The 15,636-nt window shown below is 31.2% G+C and overlaps 1 protein-coding gene across 5 annotated transcripts in view; it reads left to right on the forward strand.

Moving 5' to 3' along the window:
• The window catches only part of LOC144972837 (Ig-like and fibronectin type-III domain-containing protein 2), a 112,149-nt gene extending 99,523 nt beyond the window's left edge, over window positions 1-12,626 (forward strand). For all 5 annotated transcript variants that reach the window (XM_078914542.1, XM_078914541.1, XM_078914537.1 and 2 more), the window contains 7 exons: window positions 795-915; window positions 1,726-1,871; window positions 2,671-2,803; window positions 3,501-3,548; window positions 4,372-4,480; window positions 5,974-6,052; window positions 7,005-12,626. In XM_078914542.1, coding sequence (XP_078770668.1) covers window positions 795-915; window positions 1,726-1,871; window positions 2,671-2,803; window positions 3,501-3,548; window positions 4,372-4,480; window positions 5,974-6,052; window positions 7,005-7,211 — 843 coding nt within the window. In that variant the 3' untranslated portion in view covers window positions 7,212-12,626. The remainder of the gene's footprint in view (window positions 1-794; window positions 916-1,725; window positions 1,872-2,670; window positions 2,804-3,500; window positions 3,549-4,371; window positions 4,481-5,973; window positions 6,053-7,004) is intronic.
• The last annotated feature ends 3,010 nt before the right edge of the window (window positions 12,627-15,636 follow it).

Raw genomic sequence — 15,636 nt, forward strand, 5'->3', positions numbered from 1 at the left:
CTGAAGCAATCAGCCTCACAGCTTCTGAGCATCACTCACAATTTTAACACAGATGGTTGAAAATAAATTCATAGTGTCATCAGGTGCTACTATGGAATTCCTTCATCAGTTTGTCAAAATAATATTTTGTTACACATTCAATAATTGTGGGGCTAAAATATTTGTTTGGTATGTACTAAAGGTATCTATAGAATTGAGGATTATTTGTCAGGCCTCTGAAAATAGACATAGAGACGAAAGGGCAAAATGGCAGGGAATATTCTGATTGGTTAATCAGTAACACTTGGCGGTAGTGATAGTGGTGATGATGACCATTAATTGGTAGAGCACTCAAATCACATGCAAAGGAACCAAGTGTGAATCGTGTTTGAGTCAGATTAGATAGGGGACACCAATGAAGAAAAAGAAAAAAGAGTCACTTTTATTCCGAGCAAATCAGGGCTATAAATGTAGCAGTTAGATGCACTTTGTTAAGCTGTCGGACCGTTTTTTATGCCTTATGCATTTAACAGCGGGACTGAATTTCTCTCAAATTACAGTTTCTTGAAATGATGTGCAAACTCATTGATTTTCATCAAGGGTGCACTTTCAGTTGCATTGGTGTTTTGGTTTTTTGGTGGAAATGGTAAGAGATAATGTGAGGTTAGAAATAAATTGAACCCGGCCTGCAAAGTTAAATTAGAAACTTTGAAACTTGAATTCACATAATTTCTTTATTTTATTCTTGGATATTCTCCTCTCATAATTTAAAATAATTGTTTATTGCCTTATCTTGAATCTTTTGTTTTTCCCAGGATGACAATTCACTAGAATACATTATTCTAAACCCAAAACAAAGTGATAGGTATGAAATATCAGTAGCAGCAACCAGCCAATCAGGAAGCAGCCAAAGGTCTGATGTTGTCACAGTTGAACGTGAGTGAAAATGCTTAGGCTAATGATTTGGTGGTGGTAGTGATAGTGGTGATGATGATAACGGTTGTAGAGTTATAAGTTGTAGATTTGTTGATGTTAAGGATGTAAACTGTTATGAAATTACTCATAGATATCAATGATAATGTTAACTGCGATTTTTTTTTATTAATGGGAAATGTGTGGAATTTTATGACAAGGAGGCTTGAGGCAGACTAAATGACATAAGGCTGAAAATAATGTATGTATTCTTTCTTTCTTATCTTTTTTTTTTTTTTTTTTTTTTTTTGCTCTTTTTTTTTGTTTGGATATGGAACTAAAATATTTCATTTTAATCCTATCACCTTTTATCTAGTGTTATGACGAGGCTGAAATTTGTCCTATATACAATATGAATTTACAAAATTATTAGAGTTCTCTATTTCAACTATGATAAATGTTATTAGAATGCTAATAAACTATGTGTACAAATTGGCAGATCAGATAATAATGCAATTATTGGCTTAATTTAACAGTGTTGTTCTCCCATAGTGAGCAGGGAGGTGCTTACTGTGTCTTCTATCCCCCTATATATGTTTTCCAACTTGCTTTCTGTCTTTGTCTTTGTTTTGGACACTATTTGCTTTGGTTTGAGAGTATTTCAATTACATCAATGAGCCAATAACAATTCAGGTTATCAGACCTGCAAATAAGTACACATCAATAGTACACATATGTGCGTTCTACTGAATTTTTTTTTAATGGAGCATTGTTTATTGAACCTCATGAAATAATCTGAATTTGCTTTATAAATTATGTCCTTTTAATTTCCAGCCCTCAGCCTCAATCCACCAAAAAATATCCAATACACAGTCACTGGCATATCAGCTAGAATTAGCTGGACTCCACCAGTTGGCGCTGATCGTTTTGTCAAATATACTGTCCACTATAAGAAGCGAAATGGCTCCCGCTACTTAAAGGTGAGTGACAATTATAGCTATTTATTAAATCAAATAATATTAGTATTTTCTGTTGGTATATTTACTATAAAATCCATTCTGAAAAATAAGAATATCACAGAAATAATGTGTTTGAGATTAAAATTGATTTCAGATAATTAAACACAACACCGTCACAAGATAAACCATATAAAAATCCAGATTGAAGCATAAGAATTTAAAGCAAAATCAAATAGAAAGACACAGGCATACAAAACGTGTCCTGCCGGCTAGCGTGTTACACAAATAGTGAATAGACAGCACATTCTACACACTTGATACAAAATAGAAATCATGAGACAAAAAGGTAAGTTCGCAATTTAAATTAAGATCCACCATGACCTCACTTCATAAAAATCAAATAAGACATACACACACACACACACACACACACACACACACACACACACACACACAGTAGTTACTTGGCCGTGGACTGAGAATTTATCCAGATTTCTATAACGTGAAACAGCAATATTGCCTTGAATAGGACACTGTTCTACTACAAAGTACATTCTACTGGAGCGAACAAACCCGACCACCCTATCATTGCTTGGTGGTCAGAAAAAATCTGAGTTGGAGTTTTTTTACTTGTGCCGGCCTGAATAGATCATCACCAAGTGTCCATGAATGGCAAGTAGTGGTTTGTAGTGGTAGCAGCAATGTCAACCAAATGAAACTCACAGCAAAAAATAGTTTAAGTTAATGCCAATTTCATATTCATAGTTGTGGATCATTATTCTTTTAATTTATATGTTAAATATTCTCTCACTTTGTCTAGACACAAGATATTACTGGTACTTCATACACTCTGACGCCCTTGGACCCCATGACGCAATACAGTGCTTATGTCACATCTCTGTCAGATCAATCCTACCAGAGCAGCCCATCACAATACATTTCCTTTACAACAGGTAAGACAGCATCCCATTATGGAAATGGTTAAAAAATTGGGAGTTTTATAGATACAACCTAGCAATGATCCTGATAAAATTTGTCCAGATAGTGCTATGTTAAATCTGTCAAGGTGATGAATGCAAAATGGTATAGCATTCAACTCGGCTTTTAAAACAAAAATATTCATCAGTTAATGATTCTTCAAAGTGTGATGATGCTGTAGCCTAGGTGAATAAACGAACCCTTTATTTCTGGTGTTAGTAAATGGTTGGCTATAAAAGCGAATGAACATTGTAGAGTGTTAATACAAAAAGGACAACTATTGAGCAACTTACATTTTATGAACTCAAAATTGGCTGTATGATATAAGATTGTTCTAGGGAATAGATGAAGTGTTGAGAAATGTATTGAGCATGGTGCATCCATCGAAATTATAATGATATATGAATTTGATTAATTGCTATGCACTGAATTATATTTCTATCATGCCACTTAAGCTATAAGATGTTGCGAGGTCGATGAAAAAAATCATCTGTAAAAAGAATGAACGTTAGCTAAGTTTATTGACTTTAAGATAAATTTTACACCATACACTTTAGATAAACAGGAATAAGCTCAACCACTGTTCTTGACTAGAAAATGGCCTACTTTTATGTATTTTAAAGCATCTTTTGCATGGTCATTCTTTTGGTAATTTATTCTTCCTATATTTAGGGGATGTAGATCAGCCAGTGCCAACTCCAGATGCAAAAGGAAATAAAGGTAAATATAAAAATGAATCAGCTGGTAAAATGATTTTATTTACCTACCATTTTCCCTATTAAGCGCATGAAGTGCTAAGAGAAATATACTTGAATGAACCCCATTATCACATCACCATTACTGCTCTCTTGAAGAAACCAGTTATGTCTGAAGTAAAACCAGTTAAAAAATAAGAGAAATTGTGATCTTCACTCTTTAAGATTCAACCCGACAAAAACGAAAATACGACTGCAGACATCAAAGAATGTCTACATGATTGACATGACCATATAGAGAACTCATTCTACTCCACCAAAAATATACTGAACGCTAGGAGGGTTAAAAAGTCTTTTCTCCCTTTGAATAATGATAATAATGACAATATTAATAAAAATCATCAAATCATAAAAATGATAATCATAATGATAATCAAATTATTATTATTATTATTATTATTTTATTATTATTATTATTATTATTATTATTATTATTATTATTATTATTATTATTATTATTATTATTATTATCTATATATGATAATCATAATGATAATCATAATGATAATAATGATGAGGATGATCTTATGGTGAAGGTAATGATGATAATAATAAGAAGAAGAATGAAACATGACATTTATTTAGTGTTTCGTCAATTTGGTTCACCTGGATATATTACCATATTCACACAATGGACCATAATTTTCTGTCTCATAGTACAAGTTGTTGGGGATCATTTTTTCTGGGGTTTTTTCCCTCCTTCTTTTTTTCTTTTGTTATATTCCTAATGAACGAAATTTGTAAATTAATGTTTATTGATTGTTTTGACTCATTTTCTTGTATTTCAGATAGTCATAGTGATGATGACGAGAGTGAAAATGTTGCCATTGGTGTAGGCGTTGTTGTAGCCATTATTGCTATCATTGCTATTGGAATTATCATATTTGTTGTTCTCAAGTAAGTTTCGGGAATAATGAAAAAGAAATAAAGAATGTGCTCGATTATTTTTTCAAAATATTTAAAACAGCTCAAAAGACATCGAGTCCCGTTTTAACTTTTACATTTTAAAAAAACTTCAGTTAAAGGCTTGAATTAGCTTGACATTTGTTGTTTATTCTTCTTTTTCTTCATTTTCTTCATCTTCTTCTTCATCTTCATCTTCTTCTTCTTCTTCTTCTTCTTCTTCTTCTTCTTCTTCTTCTTCTTCTTCTTCTTCTTCTTCTTCTTCTTCTTCTTCTTCTTCTTCTTCTTCTTCTTCTTCTTCTTCTTCTTCTTCTCTTCTTCTTCTTCTTCTTCTTTCTTATTTTATTATTATTATTATTATTATTATTATTATTATTATTATTATTATTATTATTGTTTTATTATTATTATTATTATTATTATTATTATTATTATTATTATTATTATTATTATTATCATTATTATTATTATTATTATTATTTATTATTATTATTATTATTATTATTATTATTATTATTATTATCATTATCATTATTATTAAAATTATTATCATTATTATTATATTATTATTATTATTATTATTATTATTATTATTATTATTATTATTATTATTATTATTATTATTATTGTTATTATTATTGTTATTGTTTATTATTGTTATTATTATAATAATAATAATAATTATTATTATTATATTATTATTATTATTATTATTATTATTATTACCATCATCATCATCATCATCATCATCATTATAATAATAATGATAATAATAATAATAAGAATAATAATAATAATAATAATAATAATAATAATAATAATAATAATAATAATAATAATAATAATAATAATAATAATAATAATAATAACGATAATAATATTAATAACAATAATAGTAATAATAATAATAATAATAATAATAATAATAAAATAATAATAATAATAATAATAATAATCATAATAAATAATATTATTATCATTATTTATTATTATTATATTATTATTATTATTATTATTATTATTATTATTATTATTATTGTTATTGTTATTATTTATTATTATTATTATTATTATTATTATTATTATTATTATATTATTATTATTATTATTATTATTATTACCATCCTCATCAACATCATCATCATCGTCATCATCATCATCATCATAATAATAATAATAATAATAATAATAATAATAATAATAATAATAATAATAATAATAATAATAATAACGATATGATGATGATGATGAAAATGATAATGAAAATAATAATGATAATATTAATGATAATGATGATGATGAGGTTGATGATGATGAGGTTGAAGATGATGATGATGATGATGATGATAAAAGTGATAAAAATTATTATTATAATGATGATAATTTTATTATCATGAATAAGTCGTTGACTGGCAAAACAAATATTTTAAAGCTATCCCCTCTCTTTCTCTCTCTCCTATTTTTTAACTTTTTTATTTTTCTTGCAGGGGCCGTGGCACTTTCAAGTCAACGAATGACACAGTTGCTTTTGAAAATCCAATGTCTGGTAATGCTGGAGGAGTGAAGGTTTGCTTTCAACCAATTTTTGTCTTAGCTAGTCTTCTAGAATCGTGAACCCATTTGGTGTCTGTCTTGTGCCTTGGATAGTAATAATTACTTGCAACTCTTGAAAAGGGTGCTTGATTAAGTTTTTAATTTTAATTTAATTTTTTAATGTTATTTTCAAATTTTTATGTTAGATACTACTTATGACTGGAGACTACCATGTCTTATTTTAAAAGTCAGGTTTAAACGTTTCTTTTCAATATAGAGAACTGCATTTATCTTCATGTAGTTAACTGAATCACAAAAGTGATTCCTTTTTTTTTTCTTATTAAGGGGTTCTTTTAAAAAGTACCTCTACTTCTTATGATTTGCAAGTTTTACAACCTGTATTTCATCACTATTAAATCTTTTCACTCTTAAATGCTTTTGCATATGTAATCTGTTTAAATATCTTATAAAACACCATATTTGAATTATTCTTACTACACATCTAGAACTTGAAAAGTGCATGATGAACTTATTTCGACGTATAGTATTTTTAAATTGGGATATTAGGTAAATAGAAAAAAAATTCGACCTTGGGTGTTAGAGCTGTAACTTTAAAAACCTAACTAGTCATAAACCTGTCAAAAAAGGATAAACTTAAAGCTTGCAGTATATATTACGTAATTGCTATTTATTTTTGAATGAGAGATAATATTATGTTATAGTTTTATAATTTTGTAAGCATTAAGTTTATCCTTCTTGACAGGTTTATGACTGTTTAGGTTTTTGAAGTTGTTTCAGACTGGAAACACAGAATTATTGCTCTTTGACCTATTTCTTTTCTCTACTTGAATTTGTTCCCATTCCATTACTTCTTACATACCCATAATAATGCAGATTTAACTCCTATTACTTCTTATGAAATGACCTTATAATGATTGCAAAAGCAGTGAAACGGCATGCATCTGGTATATTTGTCTCTTCTCAGATTCATGGTGTCGGAGGTGGAAATGAGGAACAATTCAGTTATGGTCGGTTAGAGGAGGATCGCGTATACGACAATGAAATTAGTGAAACATCACCTCCTATTGCCACAAGTTTTGATGGTGCATTTGAAAATCCAACATATGCTGGCCAAGAAAGTGAAGGAACACATAATGGGGCCGCTACATTAGAAATTAGCTCAAATGCATGATGAACAAGGAAACAGTAAATCAAGATCATAAAGATTGACATGGTTTGTTTTTGGTTTTTTTTGCTTTTCTTTTTTTTTGTTTTTTTTTTTAATTGGTTTTTCTTTTTTTTTTTTTCTCACTTTATAAATCTTTCCTTTTTGTTAATTTTTGTTTTTTTTTTGTTTTGGATTATTTTTTTCAAAAATCAAGTGCTTATTTACTTAAACGCCTGTCATTTTGCTTTTTGTGGCATCCTACACCACAGAAGACAGAAAACTGAAAATGAGATTATAATGAAGATAAAAATGATGTTTTGATTTTTTAATATAATAGGATTTTTATTTATTATTTTGATAAAGATTATTATTATGATTATTCTAATTTTCATTATTTTGTCATCATCAATCATAACAGTTATCTTTATCATTGCTATTATTTTTGGTTGTATTGTCGTTATCATTATCATGACAATCATCCTATCATCATTATCATCATCAACATCATCATCATCATCATCGTCGTTGCTTTCATCCATATTTTTAGGATGTTGGTTATCGCAGTCTTCCTTCTTTAAATTCTTGATCAAATTTACATTCCTTTTTGCCCCTTACAATTATAAGATTCTATTGATATGTCCTGGTGTATTTTATTTTTTTTTTGATTCATTTACAAGTGAATTTAGATCGAGTGTAATATGTGAAAAGTTATGCATTCAAACGATCGATTATACAATTGTATATTATCTAATGCCAACTGAAGTGGGAAACCAAAGATAAATATTTATTTGTATTTTACACAGAGGATTTAAAGAAAATTTATAAGTGAATAAAACGTGAAATAAATGTTACAGTGAATGACATAATCAGTCGGATGGTTAAAAGGTTTGAACTGAGATATTGCCAAGTTAAGTTAGAAGGTCAATTTTTATCAAAAATGAGTTCTTGTCATAAAGGCAGACACCTTCCCCTACATCTGACCATAACTTCATGAAAAATCATCCGCTTTACTTCAAATAAAGATAAAAATGCTCTGGGGAGCATATTCTTTCAGAAAATGAAAAAAAAAAAAATGCAACTCCAAAATTGTCACCTTTCAACTGGTTATGTCATTGTGAATTCTTGCCCAATTTGTAAATTTTGTTATCCTTCTGAGGGGAATTTTTTCTTCGATGATAAACACCATTTTGGGTCTTTGTAGGCTTGTGTCAGGTAGCAGCCTCTTATGGTTCTCACACTACTATGTTATGACGATCGACCCAATCAGCAAAGTCCGGTCCGCACTCGTGCACCGTCACGAACCTGCCCGGTAGCATCGTCACAACACACCGTTCAACTAGATGCTCTGCCGTTTCGGGTTCTTGCCCACATTGGTGACTTACTAATGGCAACATGTCAATGTGGCGTATACTTGTTCATTCTCAGTTACCAGATAAATACCATAGTGCTTTGACACAATCTTCCACATTTCTACCACATTCATGTCCTGGCTGTCACAAGTCTTGTCACTTAACTCATTATATGCACAACGGAGAATATTTTCAATCTGAATTTAATAAACTGAGTTTTGATTTTTTGCCTGGTAAACAACTTATGTGCTGAGTATTAGTATAGGCTCCACTAAATATTCCGATTAATCATTAACTTCCAGTGCTTTTGTACACAATTCATACCTATGAATATTTTTTCTATTTGTATCGTATTGCACAGTTTCATGAGTTTGATTTTCTTTTGTTTGTTTTTTTTTTTTGTTTTGTTTTTTGTTTTTTGTTTTTTTATTTTTTTTTTGTTTTTTTATTGTTTTGTTTTTTTGTTTTTTTTGCTTTTTTTTTGTTTTTTGCTTTTTTTTTGTTGTTTAAAAGTATTTTTTTTTCTGTTTTTTTAAGACTGATACCATGATTTTTCCAATATTTTTTTTATTGATGTCTTTTTTAAAAACAAAGTCAGAATAGCATATTGTCCTAAGATATTCAGCCAATGACATTTTATTTCATCCCTACTTTTTTTTAATAACTTGAATTCTGTAAGAAATGATTCTCATTCAAATACCTAAAATTGCTGTTGTTATATGTAACCATCATCCCAGCCTGTCGTTTGTATTACTTTGTAAAATATTTTATTAAAGCATTCTGTCTTCAGCTTTCATTCCCCGACATTCCTGACAATAGTATTGTAATATTTGTAAGGTAACACATGTCAACCTTTTGCTTGGCATTGCCAGATGCCGTTGCCATGCACTGTTAGATGGTAGATATAGTTAAGCCATCAAACAAGTGACCTTCCCGACCTCCCATAATGGGCAGGAGGTACTTGTTGTGTCTTCTATTCCCCCTGTATCTGTTTTCCAATTGCTTTCTGCCTTTTTCTTGGCAAGAGATTGCTACGTTTTGTCCTGACCCTGGCCGGAGTCCTTGGCTGGGAGGGAAACAGTTGAATGTATAATTATAGTTTTGGGAGATTATATTTTTTTCCTTGTTAGTACTGATATTTTTTTATTTTTAACATGTGAGTGTATTCCTCTTAGTGGGATCTTGTGCTGGTGTCTGGGTGAAACATTGAGGTAATCTCAAACAGTACACTGATAGTGTGCTCTTGGAATCTACATCTGTTCCCTATTTGTACCATTCCTCTTTGTCTTACTTTTTCAAGTCCTTTTAATTGTACATCTACGAGTAGAATGTTTTTACTATCCAATTTTCATTCTTTTTTACTGGCGCTGAAATGACCTAAATGTGTTGCAAGCGCCGTAAAAACCTTAAAAACAAACAAGTGACCAATATCAACAGGACTCACCCATGTTATCAAATGGAGCAAATCAACAGATTATAATCTTGTCCAAAGCAAAAGATTAAAAACAATTTAAAATCTTGTTCGCACGTTATTATTGTGCAATGTCTTATTCACTCAGCCATCTCATGTAGTTATGAATCGTTCACAGCAACTGAGAGGCTGTTTATTATGATCTATTCTTTTATTAGAATGAAGTGACATTATAAAGTATATGATCTTTTTTATTGCATAAATTCAACCCATGTGATTTAAACGGTGCCTTGTAAGATTTTACATGCAATTTGATATGAAGTGAAATATAATGATTAGTTTGTTTATTTTCGTGTTTTTGTCTTTATTTGTTGTTTTTTCTAATCAAGCATTGCGATATGATCTGTCATTTTCAAGGATTTAACAAACATTTTTCTGTTATTATCTGTTAAAAACATTACTTTAGCAGATGTACACGAATAATCTAGTTGAATAATTATTAGTAACATTTTCCAAAATATTTTTTTTTTTCACTTATTATTATATCTTCTGAACATTCCTTGTTGATAAGACTATTGATGAGATCTGAATGCCAAAACTTTTACAATACTCATTCTTTATATTTGCTAAGGGCATATGACTATTCATAATTTTGATTCATGTATTTCCTTTTAATCAAACATGTTTTCAAAGCTGTTTTGAATGAATCTCATTTTATTACTTCGATTTCTTTACTTTCAACTTTCAATTAATGATTGTGATGTTTCCAACGTGATAGGCTATATATACATATTTTCTTAATTATTAATTTTGCTGTGAATGAAATCAATGCTCATATAATATTATAGTCCTGAATTTAACCTGTCATATATTTATATCCTTGTAAAGTACAGAAAGAGGTTGACTAGATTTTTTTTAAATGTTTCTTTATGTTGTAAATTTATAATAGGTTGAGTGAAGTCTCAAATTGCTTCTTTTTGTTGAGTATCAGTGGTCTTTGAACAAGTGCTAGAATATTTTATTTTTCCATAAGAAGAACAACGGAGATAAAAGATATAATTAATTCCAGGGCTTCGTTGCTGCTTTCTTTTTTGAAACATTACTTTGTAATATATTTTTGGATTATTTTAGTCATCTTTTTTTGAGGCTTTTTTATATATAACTTAATCTCGATCATATATTGATATCATTTTTTCACTGGGTGGGGTTCCCTACTTCCACAGTGGGCAGGGAGGTACATACCGTGTCTTCTATCCCCTTATATCTGTTTTCCAACATGCTTTTCTGTCTTTGTCTTGGTATGAGATTGATTGGTTTTGTCCCAACCCTGGCCGGAGTCCTTGGCTGGGAGGGAAACAGTCAAATGCGTAGTTATTATTTTGGGAGATGATATTTTTTTCCTTGTAAATCATCTCTCTGTTATGTATTATTAAATTTTTTATTTTTAATGTATAATGTAAGCATTTGAGTGTATTCCTCTTTGTGGGATCTTGTGCTTGTGTCTGGGTGAGACTTATAGTATAGGTGATATCAGACTAAGTACATTGATGGTATGATCTTGGAATCTACATCTGATCCCTATTTGTTCCCAGTTCCCCTACGTCTTACTTTTTCTTGGGTGCCTTAATTGTAATTCTATAACTTTTTTCTATCCCATTTTCTTCCTTTTTACTGGCGCTGAGATAACCTAAATGTGTTGCAAACGCCTTAAAACCCTTAAAAACAATAAAAACAAAAACAATCATTTTTTCAGTGCCACTTTCTTTATCATATTTCTTCATAAAATTTAAACGATATTCCAATAATTGGTGTTGGATTGATTCCTTTAAGGATGGGAGAACGTTTTCCACTCCTGGATCGGTGAAATCGACATCAATCCACGACATTGTGTCTCTTGTATTCCCCTATATCATTATCATGGTTTGTCCTTTCTATACGGCTTTGTGCTCTTGCTCTGGAATGAAACCTTTTTGTCTGGGTGGGGTTCCTGACCTCCCATAGTGGGCTGGGAGATACTTACTGTGTCTTCTATCCTCCTATATCTGTTTTCCAACTTGCTTTCTGCCTTTGTCTTGGAATGAGATTATTTGGTTTTGTCCTGGCCCTGGTTAGTTTGTCAATTGCTCATACAAATTTCATACTTGATGAAAGGCCCTTGCTATCTCTTTTGGATAATTAAGTTTTGAGTTTGTTCCAGTTGGATTATGAGTCTGCTTTGTGGTGCAACTTTAAGATAATCTCTTTAGCAATTCCATCGTCTTTTTTTTTTCAGACTTCAAAATGATATAAAAGTATCTGTAAACCAACTTAGCAAACAATCAAACACATTCCAAATCATCTGTGATAAATGTATCTGTTCGAATTTGTTTTTTCAAGCTTCTAAAATAGTTAAGATGGCATGCAGTTTTTTTTTTCTTTCTTTTTCTTTTTCAAGCAACAATAGTGCTTTCAAAATACAACTATTATTTGCATCTATCAGCAGGGTTCAGCCAATCAAATGACTGCACGAAACAAACTAGAACAATCAGCTTTATCCTTTTCTTATTATGTATTGTAATATTGTGGGTGATGGTACAAATGAAATCAGCAGGCATATTACTTAAATTTTATTTGAAGTAATGTTTTGTATGCAATGTTTCTTTATATAAAAAATTAAAAGATATTTATTTTAAAACTAAACCATGCAACCTTTTTTGTTGGTTTATCTATTTAGTATTTTTGTTTATATTACAACATCACTTTTAATTATCAGGGGTGACTTAATTTTCTTCTTTCTCGACAAGACCCTTTGGGTGGGGTCTTTGATCTCCCACGGTGGACAGGAGGTCACTTGCTGTATCCTCTATCTCCCTTTATCTGATTTCTAAGTTGATGACTGTCTTTGTCTTGGAATGGGATTGCTTGGACACACTCAACATTGCTAGTCATTGTAACAGACCCTTAAGAAATCCTTGGCTGAGAGGGAGACAGTACAGTGGTAGTTTTGGGGGATGATATTTTTTTCATTGTAAATTATCTCTCTATTATGTACTGATTGTACTATTTTTTGTTATGAACATATCTTGTAAACTTCGGAGTGTATTCATCTTAATGGGATCCTATGCTGATGTCTGGATGGGAGTTTTAGGTGACCTCAAACTAAAAACTGATAGTGTGCTCTTGAAATCTACATCTGTGTTCTATAATTTTTCATCTATCCAATTCTCTTACTTTTTTACTGGCGCTGATATGACCTAAATGTATCGCAAGTGCAGTAAAACCCTTAAAATAAAAATATCGCCAAGACCCTGAAATCTCTGTTAGAAGAGCACTTGCCTCACAACCAAAAGGACCGATTTATGTCGAGGTATTCTTCCCCTCTGTTCACCCAACTGAGACTATGTCACTGAGTAACTTGGTCTGGTGACAGATACATATATGCGCCTGAGTGGGGTTCCTGACTTCCCATAGTGGGCAGGGAGGTACTTGCTGTGTCTTATATACCCCTATATCTGTTTTCCAATTGCTTTCCGTCATAGTCTTGGAATGAATTACGTAGTCTTGTCCTGACCCTGGCCGGAGTCCTTGACTGGGAGGGAAACAGTTGAATGTATAGTTATAGTTTTAGGAAATTTTTTTTTTTTCCTTGTAAATCATCTCTGTTATGTACTGTTGTTTATTTTTTTATCTTTAACATATGATTTGTAAACATTTCAGTGTGTTCTGCTTAGTGGGATCTTGTGCTGGTGTCTGGGTGATCTCAAACTAAGTAAACTGATACTGTGCTATTTAATCTAATTCCCCTTTGTCTTACTTTTTCTTGGGTACTTTAATTGTAATTCTATACTATAACTGTTTACTATCCCATTTTCTTCCTTTTTACTGGCGCTGATATGACCCCAATGTGTTGCAAGAGCCGTAAAACCCTTAAAATTAAAAACAACATGCGCAGTTTAAATTGTGTGTTTTGGAATATCTCTCCTGTCCTGTTACCTTTCCCCCACCCTTGCTCCTTAATTTTTACCCATCCAGAAAGAGATAAGGTATGGCTTATATATATATATATATATATATATATATATATATATATATATATATATATATATATATATGTGTGTGTGTGTGTGTGTGTGTGTACCTTACCTGTACCTGTCTGGTCTCGTTGAGACTATGAGACTAAAAGAATCCGCTGAGTGGTCTGAAGAAACTGCTCAAAACTCTGGTATTTATTGGCAAAAATAAATCAAACACGCAAAATATCACCCACACAAACGGATGTTAGTCATATACGTAAACAACTCAAATTCACTAAAAACTCCCCTAGATTCCACAACCATGGACAACAACAACCTATCCTGATACCGGACATCCTCATATCAATGAAAAATAATTTCGTCAACCTCATAATTACGAGATATCAATCAAGCTATACAACAACAAAGTCACTCGCGTAGGTTACGGGAACCCAACTTGGATTATAAATTAACAGAGAAAACAAGATTCCTGCCTTTACTCACAATAACAAAGATAACAACCCCACTGCGTAGTTTAATTCAAACTTCCAGGCCCATAGGTGCATAATCTGATACGATCTGTATCAACAAAGAGGGGTAGTTCCGGAGGGATTACGACAGCAACAATAACAACCAATACTACGACGAGATACATCCCGTCATGGACTGCTGCCAACACAGAAGCATTTCGTTACAGAGAGGAAATGCAAAATTTGGGTCTTTGTAGTCATCAAATGGTGTGATTTATTGGCGAAAGCCTAAGATTGAGTAAACTTTGAAACTTTGTAATGTAAGAAATTTTATATATTTATTCTCTACCATAACGAACAGAAATAGCCCAAGTTCCGTATGTGTGGCTTTACATTCAATTTCCAGCAATCAGCCAATCCCGAAATAATACCGCTTTAAGACTATGGAAGCTGATATACCTACAGAGAAGACATGATAAGTGATAAGACATGGAAAGAAATTTTTTAAAAAGTTAGCTCAGGATAGAGAAGGATGGAAACTGTTTGTCTGTGGTCTATACCCTGACCCAGGGTGTAATAGACAATGATGATTGATGATGAAGACTATGGGTTAGAGAGAGAGAGAGAGAGACAGGTACTCATTTTACACTTGGGTACGGTGAGAGAAAGTGAGTAAAGAGCTTTTTCCAAGGGCTCAACTATGCGCCGAGCGATATATATATATATATATATATATATATATATATATATATATATATAATATATTTATATATAAAGCAACGCACAGATTGAATATTTATTTTGGTAACAAATAAGGACTTAAAAGGAAACTATGAATAAATTATGATAGCTCTGCATTAAGACAAACAGAGGCACGTTTTAATTTTTTTTTTCTATTGTCGGGTTCACTTAAACACATCATGACAAGGAGAGAGAGAACTTCATGGATAACCCCACTTTGGATAAAGCTCGATCTCCGTAACATTTGGGGGATTTGTAGATCGTGGTTATTTTGATATCTAAGTAGCTGAATTTGATTATTATATGTGGGGTACTCAGATCTTGTATGTACGTAAGAAGGTGAACAGACATCTAGAGCAAAGGAAGGCCAATTTTATACCTTATGAGTTCTGTACCATTCTCTGCAATCTAACTATTTAAAAATTAACTAATAACTGCCTCTTAATGGGCTTTAGAAGCAAGAAGAAGAGGAAGGCCAAAAGCCGG

Source organism: Berghia stephanieae, chromosome 5, assembly GCF_034508935.2.
Source record: "Berghia stephanieae isolate SIO BIC M18660-M18661 chromosome 5, UCSD_Bste_1.3, whole genome shotgun sequence".
Lineage (NCBI taxonomy): Eukaryota > Metazoa > Mollusca > Gastropoda > Nudibranchia > Aeolidiidae > Berghia > Berghia stephanieae.